Genomic DNA, 17,207 nt, shown 5'->3' with positions numbered 1-17,207 from the left:
TGAGGATGAATGACTCGAGGCTTCCTAAGCAAGCCTTCTATTGCCAGCTCAGCGATGGATCACGTGCCGCCTGAGGTCAAAGGAAGCATTTCCGTGACAACCTTAAAATGCACCTCAAGCGAAGTCACATAGATCCAAACTGGAAAATCCATGCTCTTGATAGACCATCATGAAGGGCCACAATAAACAATGTAACTCAGCATTTTGAGGCCGAGCGAAGAGAATTGATAACCAGGAAAAGAGCACGCCGCAAGCACGTACACCAGAGAGAGAGAGAGAACAAGTGGGAGCTCCAGAATGGACCATCCGTGCCCCCACTGTGCCAAGATCTGCAGGGCATGGATTGACCTATTCAGCTATCTCCGGACCCATGGGCAGCCAGGTCCACCTCACAACACAAACAAGTGACACCTGGAGGGAAATCATACTCGACTACGAGGGATCCCAGAAGAAGATAACCAAGGTAGCCTGCCGGATTCAAACCACGAACCTACAGCAAGTGGCGAATGCTCTTCCGTTCGGCCATATCACCGCGCCATAATGTAACTCAGAAATATCACAATCCATGCTCGTGAGCCTCTGATGCAGTACCGTATTTTTCCGAATATAACCCGCATACGCATATAACCCGCAGACGCATATACCCCGCAAAAATAGATAGCCCGTACCTCCATATACCCCGCATGCATGCATTCATGTATTTAACGTCGTTACCGCAGCTTAATTCCATCATATTAATACGAAGTTTACATTTGTAATACATTCCACTATCAATTGTTAACATTAAAATCATAACATGCACAAAGAAAACAAACTAACCGGAAACGAGTGAACTTAAAACAGTAAATAAGTAACAAAAGTATCCAATAAATAAGTAACACACAACTGGTAGACAAGTAAGTACAGTTTTAACACTGGTAGATTGCGCACTGCGCAGACAATAGCACTACGGTAACTCCGTCGCCTCCCCCCCCACCTCTCTCTCCCCCCAGCTGCCCCACCCCCCAACCCTCCGGGGGCCCTCTCCCTCCCCCCACCTCTCCCGTCGCCGGTAAACAGTGCGCACACGTCAAACATTGTCGTTTAATAGTACAGTATAAACAATTCATTTAAAATGTGATAACAAGTGCAATGTTAGTGTGAGTGGTTTATTCAGCAGTGCTTTGGTCAAAGGTAAGTGTTGCATAGTGAATAGTCCTACCATGAAAAAATGTAACGAGTTATGACAAGTCACACGTGTAAAATATGTTTGGGATAGCCCGCACCTCCATATACCCCGCAGGGTCTTGTTTTGTTTGTAAAAGTGGTCTACCCTGCGGGTTATATGCGGGAAAATACAGTAATTTTAGCTGGAGAAACTTTGCTTGCCTATGTAGGGGTGTTAGAGAGAGAGAGCCCGTTATGCATGGCAGCTTATGGCAAACAAACACAGTGGGCGGGGCTACGTGAGTGCACGGGGAGGTGCTCTCTACGACGTCCGCGCCAGGCACCCCGGGGGGGCCCCACCCCTCAGCGGGGGGTTGGGTATAAAAGGGGATGTATCGGAGGGCTCGGGGTTCTTGTTAAGCTAACCAGTGAAGACTGAAGACGTCTTAGCTAGAGCCCTGGACTCCCCTGGTTCGCCGTCCTTATCAGGGCCGTACAGGACCGAGCCAGCGGCGTGGTCCCGGGATCCAGAGCCGGTGCTCTTGTCAGCGCTGGTCTGGGACTCAGGGTACCGGGCCCGACTTACCAGTGTCGGGCCAGATAGCCTCCCCTAGCCCGTTAAGACTAGGAGGCAGGCTAGGAAGTAGCTAGCGCGTGTATCCCCAGCTAGCCGGGTGAGGGGGCCGACACCCCCTCTAGTGTTGTATGCCAGAACCGTGCTGTGTGAATAAAACCCGTGTGCCTCCAACTCCGGCGTCCAAGAGACGTGAACTCTATTACACCTACATGATGTGGCTGCCTTGTTGCTTGTGTTTTATCTCGCTGGGTGCAGGAAATTGTAGTATTACAATGTAATCTGAGTTACTATTAATGAGGGCTTTATGGCAGGTCGTGTGGCATGGTAAAAAGTATTAATCAATCATTTTGACTGCTTTATCACCAGATGTGTGCTCTTTCGTTGTTTACCAGTGACTGCAATGACGGGTAACCTACTTTCTTGTGTGTGATGTTGCGCATGAAAGTAGGCCACCCTTGATTTTCTCATTACACTATCAAAGTTCAATTTCACACGCACCATGACCAGGGTCAGCCCATTGACCTTGTAGACGTTTGCACAGCACACCTAGCCACCTTTGTATATCCAGCAGTGATGCTAACATGCGACATGTCCCCTTGTTTATTATCTCCCCAATGCAGAGCATAGCAAACAGCAGATGCCAGCGCACCATAGAATATTTTGAGTTATTTTTGTTTGCGCATTTCACAATTTAGGTAGGGTGATGCAGTGGGAATACTTGTGCCTCACAACGAAAAGCCTAGGTTCGATTCCTGACAAGCATAATTACTACTATAATGAGCCAAGACTGTCTGTGTGTCCTGCACGTGACATCACTCCACATGCCGCACCCACCCCCGTCATTAATATTCATGAGCGGGTGGATTTTTACACTCACGCAGAAAAAGGTCGAGCAGAATTTTTTTTCGCAAATTCACTTTAAGTTTCACGTTTCTTTATTGAAAGTGAATCTAATAAATAATTCTACGCAGCGACAAAGTGGATTTGGTGTCTTTATTTATTTCTTCAGCACTTGAGACGAAAGGTAAGTCTAATTTATGCTTCTACATTATGCTAAAATAGACATTTCTTGGTGATTTTCCAGATATTGTATCGATTTCCAATTTATTTTAACCCCAGCGACCGAAAGTAGAAGAGAATAAAGAATCAGAAGAGTAAATTTGAACAAATTGAAGGTCAGTTATATACAGTGCTAGTTACGTAGTTTTGTGCAAGAATCACTGCCATTAATACAGTGCTACAGTGAACTGCAGTGAAGTGTTTTATGACTTCGTTTTGTGGCAGATTCACTGCTATTAATACAGTGCTACAGTGAAATGCAGTGAAGTGTTTGATGACATACTTTAGTGCAAGATTCACGGCCATTAAATTTACACAAGATACAATGATACTCTGCTCAATTTTTTCGTAAATATTACAGCTTCCGTCCTAGGACGGACAAAGAAGCGAGTTACTATTAATTAGGCAGAAAACCCACCTAACCTACAGAAATAATAGAAACCGTTTAATCTGAAATAGAACAATTCCGTCAGTCCAAATTACAATTGTCAACAGGGTATCGTATATGATAATGCAACCATATCAATGCAATATCAGTTAATTTATTATTCACTCTATCATAATCCATGGTAGTCAATCCACTGCTGAATGAAGGTCTCCCCAAGCCACCACCACCTCTCACAATCGTGCAGTGGAACAGTTTGAATTATGCCATATTTTATTGAATCCATGCGTTCCCCTTTCTCTCATTGTAATTCCAAGCTTACATTTATCTATACTTTTCACACTTTCCACTTCATTAACGCCCATATATTGATCCATATGTCATCACGGATTAGACACATCCATTGAAATACTCAATGTTCTGAGGGCAATTGCATGTTGGACTGTGTTACAGAATCCGTAAACATGTATGATTCAACGTTGATTCTCAGGTTGAGCCACGTAATAATCTAAGAAAACGTAATAATCTGATAAAATCCGTGTTGTTAAGACCCCAACACGAAATCTATTGAAGAAACTGGGTCAGGTGACTCGGTGATTCGGACTTCTTGATTCTTATCCTGGTGATGTTTGACACTGTTTCCAATGACACGTCGCGTATCTCTAATTGCCGACTTTGGTTGTCAAGATTGGTATTCAAGTCAAACAGTGAGATGAATCGACAGCAATTTCCGCGAGAAACGCTTGTACACGAGACAGTGTGTTTGTCGGTTTAAAACGTTGGCTTTCGCGACCAATATCCATAATATATAGGTTTTTTGGGTTAGATCGTGTAAATGTAAATGTGTCGGAATGTTTTTACCCTTTTATCTGGCAACAAAACGGACACCTTTATACAAGGGATCATGTTTGCATTAACCACAAGACTTGCGGTCAAAATGCAAACAAAAAAGACAACTCTGATAATGTATGCACTGTCCTTGAAATTGATTGGTCCACACCCGAGACAGCTTTTCTTAGAGCCTAGTCTGACATGGTGTTGGACCAGATGACGCCAAAAGGCGCACAACTCAAAGATAACGCACCATCAGAGTATTGAGAGCTCGGGGAAGCATTTACATTATGAGACGGTGCATACATTATCAGAGTTGTCTTTTTTGTTTGCATTTTGACTGCAAGTGTTGTGGTTAATGCAAACATGATTCCTTGTATAAAGGTCTCAGTTTCGTTGCCAGATAAAAGGGTAAAAACCTGTTACTATATCTTGCTACTGGCAAAGGAGGTCTCATAATGTAAATGGGTCGTTAAACTTGCCACCACCCGACACAGCCAATTAGTAAGGTTTGTCACGTAAACAAAACGTGCCAATTCGTTACTAGTACAGCACTAACCGGTGTGTTGGGAGAGTAAAATCCACAACATTTCAATGTGTGGATTTAGTCAGATAATTGAATGGCCTAACCCACAAATATATTATGAATCATAATGTTGGCTCCTTAAACCGAAGTGTTATGACTGTTCATTGTTATGTTGTACGTTTTGCAATGTTTCCCTTGAAAAACTGATTCGCTGACACGTTTATGGCCAAAATTTGAATCCACTTTTTCAAATATCAACAAGGCTTGCCAAGGCTTGCCAAGGCTTGCCGGCATTGGATGTATGATCTGTCTTGCACGGTTCTGAATGCTTAAAATAGTTGAGGTATCTCATCGTGAAATGCTGCCACTTTAAACTCAATGACCTACCAGCTGTGCGAGTGTAAGCCTTATATCATAATGGCCCACCGGCCTTTCACAATTGCTTGGTATCTGTGTATGTATATGTAAGGTTTTTAAGAGTAGTTTTGAAATATTTTTTTTGCCCGGGCAACGCCGGGTACTTTCCGCTACTATATATATAAAAACCACACATTTCATACATGCAATTTTGGTATAATATGTATTTTATGCATGCTTGTTTACCCCGATAAGCCTCACCGAGTCCCAAGACTCTTTTCAGGAGGGTCCTTCCAAGTATGCGCAGTAGTGCTGCTGTTGCTGCTGTGCGCATCCCAATTGAGCAATTTGCAGGTAATTTTTCCACATTGGGATGTTTGGCCAATACCGGTTACAGAGTATATATGTTGAGGTTATGAGCAGAAACCCAAGAATCCATAAGAAACCAAAGCAGAACAGGGGGAGAACATATAACTCCACGCACGAGTGTTACCACTGTGTCAACCTGCCACCCCCCAAATGTCTCCTGGAGTCATTCCTTTGTGTTGTATTCAGGGATTGCTGCATTGTGTTGCTGGCCGCATTACATAAATAAAGATGTTAAAACGTATTTTGACATGTAACTCCAAAAGCACGATTGTATTGAAATCTAAACATTAAACAATGATCTTGACACATGTGCTTACTTCTCGCTTGTAGGTCTCAGCAGTGAAGCCTGAGGATATGCGTGTGCAGCAGGGAGACATGGGCAGGATCATAAGCGATGTCCAGCAGATTCGCGGGAGGCAGGAGAATATGGACAACCGACTCAACACCATGAAAATGTGAGTTCCTGCCTTCCTTTCCATTGATGTTTGGGCAGTGACGAGGCCCATCGGAAGCACATGAATCCTTGTTGTTTAGGTTAGCGGTTCGCATCAGGCAGGGCTGCCTTTGTTAATACTGCACCTCCAATTAGCATGGTTGGCTATTTACGGTGAGAAAGAAGGTCAACATACATACAGGTGAATAACCAAAAAAATGCACATCGTCTGCTTCATAGTAGAGATTAAAGGTCCCCTGATGCCATTCGAAAATAGTAGACAATTGTGTCCCGATGTCATGGCCCAATTTGCCATATTTACCACCAAGATACTCAATGGCATGAAATGTACAATTTTCGGCAGACATACATGATTTACAGTGTTGTGGTGCAGAAATTAATTTCATGTACATAATAAAAGAGGGCAATTGCAATAGAATAGGGATTTGTATTGGGTCTTATTGCGAATGCATGTCAAGTTTCTGTACTAAACAGTGGGATTGTTTTAAACATTGGGACTTTTTTGTACAGTGGGGCTCTTTTGTACAGTTGGACTTTTTTCAGGTGGGACTATTTTGGGAGAGAATGATTCAGAGGTGTGGGAAACCACAGACACGCTGGCATGCAGCCAAAGCAGCTTAAACAGAGTTATCACGTTGCCTTTCCACCAGGGCTGCGGAGCTGGTGTTGGACCACTCAGACCTGGCTGTTAGGGATGTCAGTGTTTATTCCTACATGAGCTGACACCAACCACCCCAAGCAGAGGAGCTATAGCCTGGTAGCAGGCTACCACAAAGAAAATAAAACCAACAAAATAAAAAAAAACACTCATCTAATCACACCTACAGTGTTCCTAGCTTTCCCGAGACTCACACAGAAGCTTTGGGGGGTCATACACCACCTCCCCTACTCTCCCAGAGTTGGACCATCTCCCCCCTTATTCTCCCACACACAACTCTGCATTATGGACGGCCCAGTGCACCTCCTCAGGGTTTCCACCCCTTACCTGCTAACCATGCGCGATACAGTACGGAGAAATTCGGAAAAATCGGGTTATGGATAATTCTCTGGAACCTCTAACCCTTCCCTAACCCGGGGACTGCCTGTAATCATTATAATAATAATAAGAACACATATCATCTGTTAAATTATTCATTTGCAGTACAGTAACATGTGGGGGGAAATGCAAACGTGAACAGAAGCTGGATACGGTTCCAGACGAGATGAGTGGATGTGACAGTGTTGTAGCAAAGTTGGACCTCATGAATGTAAAGTTGTCGTGGAAGGAATCAGGTTTTGCATTTCAGCACAGGAGGAGGTGGATTCTAATTCTGTCCTTGTTCAATTAGTGAGCACTGCACATGGGTTTCCTCTGGGTTTAGTTTCCTCCCATAGCTAAAGAACAATGCAATGTAACTGGTATTGGTCAAACATACCAGTGCTGAAAAATTACCTGCAAATGACTAAATTTGGATCATACATAACAACATTACCCCCTCCTTTGAAAACATGCAGGACGAGTTTGGTAAAGAGTCTTGAGGCTTCCTGGTTAAACAAGTGTCATAAAATTAAGATTAGGAAGTGTCATAAATGCGAGCAATCAAGTAAATTACAGAAAATCACTTTGATTTGCTGCTTTCGTGACTGCAGGAATCCATACTCCTACGTGACTTTACCGAAAGAACCAAAGAGTTTCGAAACTAACTTAATAAATAGGCTGCAAAGTTTGTCTTTATATACATATGAAGTATTGGAAAATGACGGCAGGAAACTCCTTGACGGGAACACACTTCTTTTATTAAATCTTGACTTGTAACAATACAACGCGTGGCCTCTCTTCTTCACAATGCGGTCACCATACAACGGTACAACTCGTGACCTCTTCTTCTTCACCCTACGCTTCTCTTGACTCTCTGGATTCTGTGCTGCTGGCTCTCTGTGCCTCGTGTAGACTCCGCGCCTCGGCTACACTCTTCTCTCGCCTCGTGTAGACTCTGCGCCTCTGCTACACTCTCCACTCGCCTCGTGTAGACTTTGCATCTCTCTCTCTGGCTACACCGTATGCATACTCGGCTCGTGTAGACCTTCCTCTCTCTCTGGCTACACCGTATGCATACTCGGCTCGTGTAGACCGTTCTCTCTCTCTGGCTACACACTATACATTACTCAGCTCGTGTAGACCGTTCTCTCTCGCTGGCTACACACTATACATTACTCAGCTCGTGTAGACCGTTCTCTCTCGCTGGCTACACACTATACATTACTCAGCTCGTGTAGACCGTTCTCTCTCGCTGGCTACACACTATACATTACTCAGCTCGTGTAGACCGTTCTCTCTCGCTGGCTACACACTTATACCTTACTCTCCTCTACTCTCCATTACTCTCCTCTACTCTCCTCTCCGGGCTCTATCTCTGCACCTTCGTCTTCATTCTTAGATGGTTCCACTTCTGCCCCCTGCTCCTCTGTGCATCACCTTATATACCTCTTCTTCCCGGGAGACGGAGCGGATGCGGACCTCAACGTCGGCACCGCTCCTCAGTTACCCAATCCCCACGCGCTATCCCTACGATCCGGTTCCGCTCAGCGCGTGTTTCCACTCCCCGACCAATCACACCGCGCTGCTACCCGATCACTCCCTCTGGGCGCGTCACCGGCACACAGCCAATCAGCAGCACTACCCCCACCCGCGCACTGACGCCTGCTCCTCCCCGTCAGCGCGCGTCACCACACACACACCCGTACATACGCGCTGGCACACGACATATACACCCAGCGCGTATCACCACTACATCACCCCCTCCCACATAGCTCGCAGCCGGCCCGGCTGCTAACAACAACCAACCGCGACGATAAAACGACAACCAACAAAAAAAACCCCGTAACCCCCCGAGTGTGCCCCATAACATAACACAACAACAACAACAACAAGAATAACTATGTACAGATTGACAATGAACACGAAAAGTCAACAATAACACGATACGAGCAAATTTGAAAACGAACACGCCCCACGTCCCTACGACTACACGCAGTGACGAGGCGCTCCAACTGCCCCGACTCCTCACGAGGCAGGTCATGCAAAGTAGCACGACCTGGCACGAGTCCGTCTGGTTGGTCCATCGTATGGGGCGGGACACTGACGACCGTCCGGCGGTTCCGGCTGCTCCAGATGGCGCGGAACGGGCCTGAAAGAGCCGGCCCCGCCGCGGAGATCCGGCCGCCGGTGATCGGCAGCTGTCAGTTCCGAGACACCTGGGAGCAGATCAGGCGAAAATACGTGTGGATCAGGCAGAGACATTTCCCCCTCTGGGTCGCCGGTCACGTCACACGCCCGGCCATCACGACACAAGGGGAGGCCATATGGAGGCGAGAACGGTTTCAGTCGGGAGGGGTGAACGTACCAACGGCGCTTTCCCCACTTTATCTGAACGCACTGGGGCCGTGCAACGCGCACGACCTCCACGGGTCCCCTCCACGGTCTCAACAATTTAGGCGACGTAGCCAAGGGTGCCTGAGGGCAATGCAGCCAGGCCCTGTCACCTGGTTTCCATTCGTGCATGGACACCTTCCGCGCCCGCAACCGTTCATTAGCAACTTGGCGAGCCCGCGAATTAAGCCGTGCGGCCTCCCTCGCCTCTGTCAGCTTGTGAATATTAAACTTAATATGTTCTGCCAAATTAGAATTAGTTCGTGGAGCGGACAGGCCAAGTTGCGTTTCCATTGGCGGGTCAGCTTCCCGACCGTACATCAAATAGAATGGGGAAAACCCCGTAGCTGCATGGGGGGCCATTCTATACGCGGCAAGGACTCCCGGGACCTGCAGGTCCCAATCTACATGTGCCTCGCACACCTGCTGGCACAGCATGGAAGTCAAAGTTTTGTGGAGTCTCTCCACCATCCCGTCAGTCTGCGGGTGGTACGGGGAGGTACGCACCTTCTTGGTACCCAACAGATCGCACACCTCTTGCAACAATTTACTCGAAAAATTTTTACCTTGGTCGGTCAGCAGGCGTTCGGGAGCCCCCTTGTCCAGGACATAGCCCTGGACGAAGGCATCCGTCACAGCCGCTGCCGACTGGTTAGCGAGAGGCCACGCCATAGGCCATCGGGTAAAGTATTCGACCCCCACTAACAAATATTTATTCCCTCTCGGCGTGACTGGGAAGGGCCCCAAAATATCGAGTGCAACGAGCTCGTTGGTACGCGAGACCTGAATAGATTGCAGCGGTGGATTAGCTGCCACGGCCGGTGGTTTACGCCTGGCGCACTCAACGCACCCCTTCAGAATATGTACCACATCACTTCCCATTCCCGGCCAGTAATAGTCACGCTGAAGCAGGGCAAGCGTCTTGTTAACTCCCAAGTGCAAGAGGCGTTCGTGTGCCGCCAAGACAACCCTCCCCCTCACAGCGGAAGGCACCACGAGTGCGTTCCGCCAGGACAAACTGTCCCATCTCAATAACACGCCCTGCTCAAGTACATAGGAGCCGGTACGCTCCTGGTCCCCCTCGGGACCCCCAACCTTGCGGCGCAATGCTAGCAGCGAGCTGTCCGCCATCTGGAGGCGGCCCCATTCGCTGAGCGACAGCGAGAGCAGCGAGTCCCGACCCTGAGAGGCAGTGGAATCATCCCCGATCGGTGCGCCCGCTGTCGCAGCCAGTGCCCCCATCTCCCCCGCAAGCGTCGGTTTACAGCGCGCCGATCCCGACAAACACGCGCATTCATCACAAGGCAACAACCGCGACAAGCAATCGGCATTCGTGTGTCGCAACCCCTTACGGTACGTAGTCGTAAACTGATAGTCCTGGAGGACTTCCAACCAACGCGACAACTGGCCCGAGGGCTGGGCGACCCTCAATGAATACTGTAGCGCCGCGTGGTCCGTTCGGACTGTAAAGTGACGACCATAGAGATATGGCCTAAACTGCTGCACAAAAAAAACAATGGCAAGCAGCTCGCGACGGGTGACACAGTAGCGCTGCTCCGCCGGAGACAACACCCTACTGCCGTAGGCGACAACTCTTTCGACCCCCCCAACGACTTGGGATAGCACCCCCCCAATGCCCGTGTTGCTAGCATCCGTGTCCAGCAAAAAGGGACTGGCAAAATCGGGATAACACAAGGGTGGGGCACCCACCAAGGCGTCCCGGAGGGAGCGAAACGCGGCCTCCTCCTCCGGTCCCCATTTGAACTCCACTCCCTTCGCCGTTAGAGCGTGCAAGGGTTTTGCAATAGTGGCGAAGTGCTCAACGAACCGCTGATAATAAGAAGCAAACCCGATGAAACTACGCACGTCGGAAACGGACGTAGGTGTCGGCCACGAACCGACACAATCCGTCTTCGCGGGATCGGTGGAGATCCCCGAAGAATCGACAATGTGACCCAAGTATCCAACGGACCTACGAAGGAGGTGACATTTGGCCGGTTTAAATTTCAACTTAGCCGATCGCATTCGCAAGAACACCCCTCTCAATCGCCGGAGGTGTTCTTCAAACGTTTTACTGAAAACAATGACATCGTCCATATAAATCAAGCATGTATCCCACTGCAAGCCCGACAAAACCAGCTCCATAAGTCGCTGAAACGTCGCTGGAGAGGAGTGAAGTCCCATGGGTAACCGGTTAAACTGGAACAGCCCCCCTGGAGTCCGAAATGCTGTCTTAGGTTTCGACTCTTCGTCGAGCGGCAACTGCCAAAACCCCGATAACAAATCAAGAGTCGAAAAATATCGCGCACCAGACTCATCCATCCTGGGGAGCGGATACGCGTCAGCCACAGAGATCTTATTCAGGCGACGGAAATCAACGCAGAATCGCAGGGACCCGTCCTGCTTCTTAACCAGCACAATAGGCGCTCCCCACGGGCTAGAGGAGGGCGAAATAATATCGGCTTCTAGCATATCGTTAACAGCCGACTGAACATGTTCCTTCTCCACGGGACTCAGTCGGAAGGGATTTAGCCTGACCGGCGCCGCATCGCCCGTTTCAATGTGATGGTGCAACAAATCCGTGCACCCAATGTCATACTTATGTTTACTGAATACATCAGAGAATTCAATGAGCAACTCGCGCAGCGCACCCAACTGCGCCGCCGACAAATCGTCCGAGGCGGCACATAGCGAATGGACCCACTCGAGGTCTTCCCTTGGCTCAACGTTCCGCGCGGGGCTCGAGCCCACCTGCGCAACCCACCCATCATCCCCAGGGACCTGCGCCGCGTGAGCCAGTACGGTGCCCTGCGGAATGACAGCTGGTCGCGACCCCGCGTTCAAAACCATCACAAACGGATCCCTGTCAGCCCGCACCAAAGTGTGAGCCACCGATAAATCAAGACCCCCGACAGCCTTGTTAGAAGGACCCAAAAGCATACTCTGTCCCGAAGCCTCCCTCACCCATGGTTTCCGCAACCGGAGGGGAATCAACATCTGTGAACCCGGGGGCACTTGCACTGTCTGCGTCGCCACCGCTTGTATCGTAGCGCACGCCGTCCGAATGTCAGTAGGGCCCGTCAAAAATGAAATCCGGCGACCCGATGGCAGTTCAATGCATCGTTGATCGATAAGAATTTTAATAGGCATTTTAGCCAAAAAATCAGTGCCCAAAAGACACGGAACTGCCAAAGAAGACGAAACGAAAACGGGTCCCGACAATTTGATATCTCCAATGCAAATGGACGCCCTAACCTGACCGATAATGCCCAACGATCCCCCATTAGCGGCGTAAAATGGCACATCCACTGGAAGCAGCGGACGACATTGGACTGGAAGAATATTATAAATGAGGTCCGATATAATAGTTGCCGATGCCCCCGTGTCCACTAACACCCTAATCTCAACCCCATCAATAGATCCCGTAACAACGGACGAACCCGCCGAAGCAGCCACAATTCTATGCCCCAATTCCGCCCATTCAATGTCTCCCTGGTCCCGGCCGAACCCCCCTCGCCGAACCGAATCCCCGAACCTTAACCGGCCCTCCTCCGCCGCAACGCGGCGTCCCATGTGTGCCGAATAAACAGGCCGAGCGTGTGAGGTGCCGCGACTTGCCGGGGATTGTAGAGATGGCTTGGGCTCTCGGTCGTCGTCCAGCCGAGCTCCCATGGCGCGCTGCCGCGGAGCGCGGCACCCGGACGCCACGTGGCCCCGGAGGCCGCAGTTATAGCACGTGACGAGGGTCGGAGTAGATCTTGGTTGCTCCGACTTTCGGCCCGATCGCAGAGGCGACCGGGCCCCCGGCCTCCAGTCCCCTGGTCGTCCCGTGGCGAACGCCTCCTCTCGTGGGCTGACGACTTGGGGTTCGGCGACCACCAAACCCGGGGCTGCGACGACAGCAGCGTTGCAACCAACGCCTTGCTTCCGTTGTAGGGCCTCGTGCGCTTGAATACTCGTGGCGACTCTCAAAGAAGAAATATCAATCTCGTCAGCTGTGTTGATAGGGACCCCCAGGTCCTGCGCCAACTTGAGCAGCTGCTCCAAAACCATCGCGTCTTGGCCCTCCTCGTCCATCCGAGGGAACGCAGCATCAGCAAGAGCCAGCAACGCCGTGCGATAGGCCAGCGCGGTCTCCGTGGCCGCTTTCCGTCTTGCGTAGAACTGATGGCGGCACGTAGAGGGAGGTCCGTAGACCCTGGCCAACAAACCCAGCGCATCCTTCAGCGTGGAGCGGTCCGACTTCCGTGCAGCCCTGAAGGCCGCGAGCGCATCGTCGTCCAGCATGGCGGGCAATGCCCGCAGCGCCGTAGCATCGGACCACGCTGACATCTCTTGATGCGCCAAAAACCTTCGCTGAAATTGGCCCCAGTCTCCGCCTTCCGCCTTGAAGGCTGACAACGTGGGCAGGCGCTGCTGAAAAATGAAGTCATCCGCCTCGTGGTTCCTCTCCGCCTGTCCGTCGGTGTCTAAGATGGCGGCTCCAGCAGCAGACGTAAGATGGCGGACCCCCTCTCGCGCTGATGACGTCGATGCGCTCGCCGTTCCCGCCAAAAGTAGGCCCAGGCGCAATGGCGGGAATCCCCCATTCGTTTTGGCGGGAATCTGCGGGGCGACCTTGTAAAATGTCCCCCACCGTCCCCGCTCCTCCCGACGAGCTGATCTCCGCCAAGATGGACGCGGCGGCGAGCAGCAGCTCCGCCAGTCGGGAGTGCGCCTCACGAAGCTCGGCGTCGGTCCCCGGTCGCTCGGCCGGCGCCGTCGACGGACCCTGTAGCGTGGGCAAGTCCTCTTCCTCACCCCCCGCCACCAGCGGCCCCGAGTCGTCCAGGTCTTCCTCGCGGTCAATCCCGTGGGTCCTACGGGTCTTCCTTGTCTCCATACTTGGAAGCCCGTTTCACTTCTGACGCCAGATGAAGTATTGGAAAATGACGGCAGGAAACTCCTTGACGGGAACACACTTCTTTTATTAAATCTTGACTTGTAACAATACAACGCGTGGCCTCTCTTCTTCACAATGCGGTCACCATACAACGGTACAACTCGTGACCTCTTCTTCTTCACCCTACGCTTCTCTTGACTCTCTGGATTCTGTGCTGCTGGCTCTCTGTGCCTCGTGTAGACTCCGCGCCTCGGCTACACTCTTCTCTCGCCTCGTGTAGACTCTGCGCCTCTGCTACACTCTCCACTCGCCTCGTGTAGACTTTGCATCTCTCTCTCTGGCTACACCGTATGCATACTCGGCTCGTGTAGACCTTCCTCTCTCTCTGGCTACACCGTATGCATACTCGGCTCGTGTAGACCGTTCTCTCTCTCTGGCTACACACTATACATTACTCAGCTCGTGTAGACCGTTCTCTCTCGCTGGCTACACACTATACATTACTCAGCTCGTGTAGACCGTTCTCTCTCGCTGGCTACACACTATACATTACTCAGCTCGTGTAGACCGTTCTCTCTCGCTGGCTACACACTACATTACTCAGCTCGTGTAGACCGTTCTCTCTCGCTGGCTACACACTTATACCTTACTCTCCTCTACTCTCCATTACTCTCCTCTACTCTCCTCTCCGGGCTCTATCTCTGCACCTTCGTCTTCATTCTTAGATGGTTCCACTTCTGCCCCCTGCTCCTCTGTGCATCACCTTATATACCTCTTCTTCCCGGGAGACGGAGCGGATGCGGACCTCAACGTCGGCACCGCTCCTCAGTTACCCAATCCCCACGCGCTATCCCTACGATCCGGTTCCGCTCAGCGCGTGTTTCCACTCCCCGACCAATCACACCGCGCTGCTACCCGATCACTCCCTCTGGGCGCGTCACCGGCACACAGCCAATCAGCAGCACTACCCCCACCCGCGCACTGACGCCTGCTCCTCCCCGTCAGCGCGCGTCACCACACACACACCCGTACATACGCGCTGGCACACGACATATACACCCAGCGCGTATCACCACTACACATATAATAAAAAAAAAGTAATGTACAGCGTAGAGCTGAGGTGTTGATTCGTCGATTAAGTCGATTAATCGACTAATAATTGTAATTGACAACATTTTTATGGTCAATTACTCGTCGGGTGCCCCCACATCCTGGGCTGCTGAAGGTGTGTACAGGATTAACTGCACGGGTGGTAAATGTGATGTTGGGCAAACAGGACGAATGATCAGCACGAGACTAAAAGAACATCAGAGGAATATTACATTTTCCTAAATATAACTGTCAGCAAGAGCAGAACGCGCGTCCCAACAAGGACACTCAATTGATGTTGATAATGTGGAAGTATCGCGCAAAACTAGCTACGACTGGCCAAGACTAATTAGATAATCTATCGAAATAAAAATAAATAAAAATAATTTTAACCGTTCAGATAGCTACCGGCTTAGTGCTGCGTGGAAGAGAATAATAAAATAATACATTAGTTAAATACATGCCTACAAAGGGCAGCGTACTTCAATAGGTATTGCCGTTGGTCAGGCTATTTTAATTAACACAATAGACAGAAAGGACAAGTTGAAAGTGCTCGTATAATATACATGCATAATGTTCGTTGCCTCAGTAACCCCCCCCCCTCCACATTGTGCAAGAGCGCAGAAGCGTGGTCACCACATCTATGCCTCTATATAAGGAACGAAACAGTAAGACTTCACAATATTCTTTGGGTCTTTTGGTAAATTCACCTAGATAGGTTCAAAGAAAAAAAAAAACGTGACTTTACCGAAAGACCCAAAGAATATGAATTCCTGCCTGATGAAGCTAGTTGTAATTACAGGTGAAACGGCGTACTCAGATTGTAAATGTTGTGGCTCTCCAACACACCGGTTCGTGCTGTACTCGTAACGAATTGGCCACGTTCTGTTGACGTGGCAACCCTTACTAGTTGGCTGTGTCGCTTGGTGGCGGTTTTAACGACACATTTATATATTTACACGATCTAACCCAAAAACCTCTATTATGGACTGGTTACAATATGTTTTTCTTTTTAGCTATGGGAAGTAACCAGAGAACCTGGAGATGATCCATGCATTATAGGGGAAGAACATACAAGCTCCACACAGAAAGGCATCCGAGTCAGGAATCGAACCCAAACCCTTATTGGTCTTAGACAGAAATGTTACCACTGTGCCACCATGTAATTGGCGACTTTAAAGAATCCCATAATTTGACTTTGCTCACGTTATGTGCATATTGTGTGTGTTCTGTGTCAGGGAGAACGAGGCTCTCTGGAGAGAAGTTGCCTCTCTGCGCCAGAAGCATGCGCAACAGCAGAAGGTGGTGAATAAGGTGAGGAGCTGAGGTGTCAACAGGGCTGGGTGCAGCTACAATGATAATACATCTATTGTGTATCAATTATCATTGTAATGTGGTAAAATCCAACACAGCCAAACAAATTAAACTAATGAAATGATCATGTGCACAAGCATTTCACGTGCCAAACTTCAACTCACCGGTGAGGTGAAACCATAATAACTGGTGCCTTAAATGCTTGTATACCAAGTGACATTTGTTTGGCTATGGTTTGGGTGGTGGAGGGTCCTAATTGTTACATGGCCACTCGTAAATTCCATTGTGAATCATATTGGCTGGGAAAAACAAGAGTTCAATCACGTGTATATTGTATCTAAAGGGTTCACGTCACCCCTGCAGCCACGAGGGTTCATGTTACCCCGATTAGCGCCTTATGTTATGTACGGTGCGAAAGAAGTTATCAAAGATAGTGGTCGCTATATTCACAGCAATGTAAAAAAAAATTACTACCTTGAATTGCAACAATTTATCAAATTAATGGAGGAGTGATTCACCACAACTCCCATGCCCAGTCTGGAGCCATTTTAGCCCGGGATGGTGACACGGCCCAGCGGTCGCGCATTAACCGCTTGTTGTAGAGGTTTGTAGTTCACGTCCAGCAGGGCGAAGTGGTCATTACTGCGGGTATATTGACCGTAATATCCATACTGTATGCTTCACAGTGGATGTTAAATATCCTGTGATGTTATCTGAAAAGAGTTGGAAATGTGTGCTGGCATCATGGTCCAAAATAGTTAAATTTTGAAAATAATTAACAAATTATTTAATTGTGATTATACATCACA

At 49.2% G+C, this 17,207-nt stretch overlaps 1 protein-coding gene across 3 annotated transcripts in view; it reads left to right on the top strand.

The window, feature by feature from the left end:
• The window catches only part of HSF1 (heat shock transcription factor 1), a 70,230-nt gene that overhangs the window by 9,330 nt on the left and 43,693 nt on the right, over nt 1-17,207 (top strand). For all 3 annotated transcript variants that reach the window (XM_078879470.1, XM_078879469.1, XM_078879471.1), the window contains exons 4-5: nt 5,581-5,705; nt 16,323-16,398. In XM_078879470.1, coding sequence (XP_078735596.1) covers nt 5,581-5,705; nt 16,323-16,398 — 201 coding nt within the window. The remainder of the gene's footprint in view (nt 1-5,580; nt 5,706-16,322; nt 16,399-17,207) is intronic.

This window comes from Lampetra fluviatilis, chromosome 54 (assembly GCF_964198595.1).
Source record: "Lampetra fluviatilis chromosome 54, kcLamFluv1.1, whole genome shotgun sequence".
NCBI lineage: Eukaryota > Metazoa > Chordata > Hyperoartia > Petromyzontiformes > Petromyzontidae > Lampetra > Lampetra fluviatilis.
Note: the sequence above shows the minus strand (reverse complement) of the source record. Positions and strands in the feature narration are given on the sequence as shown.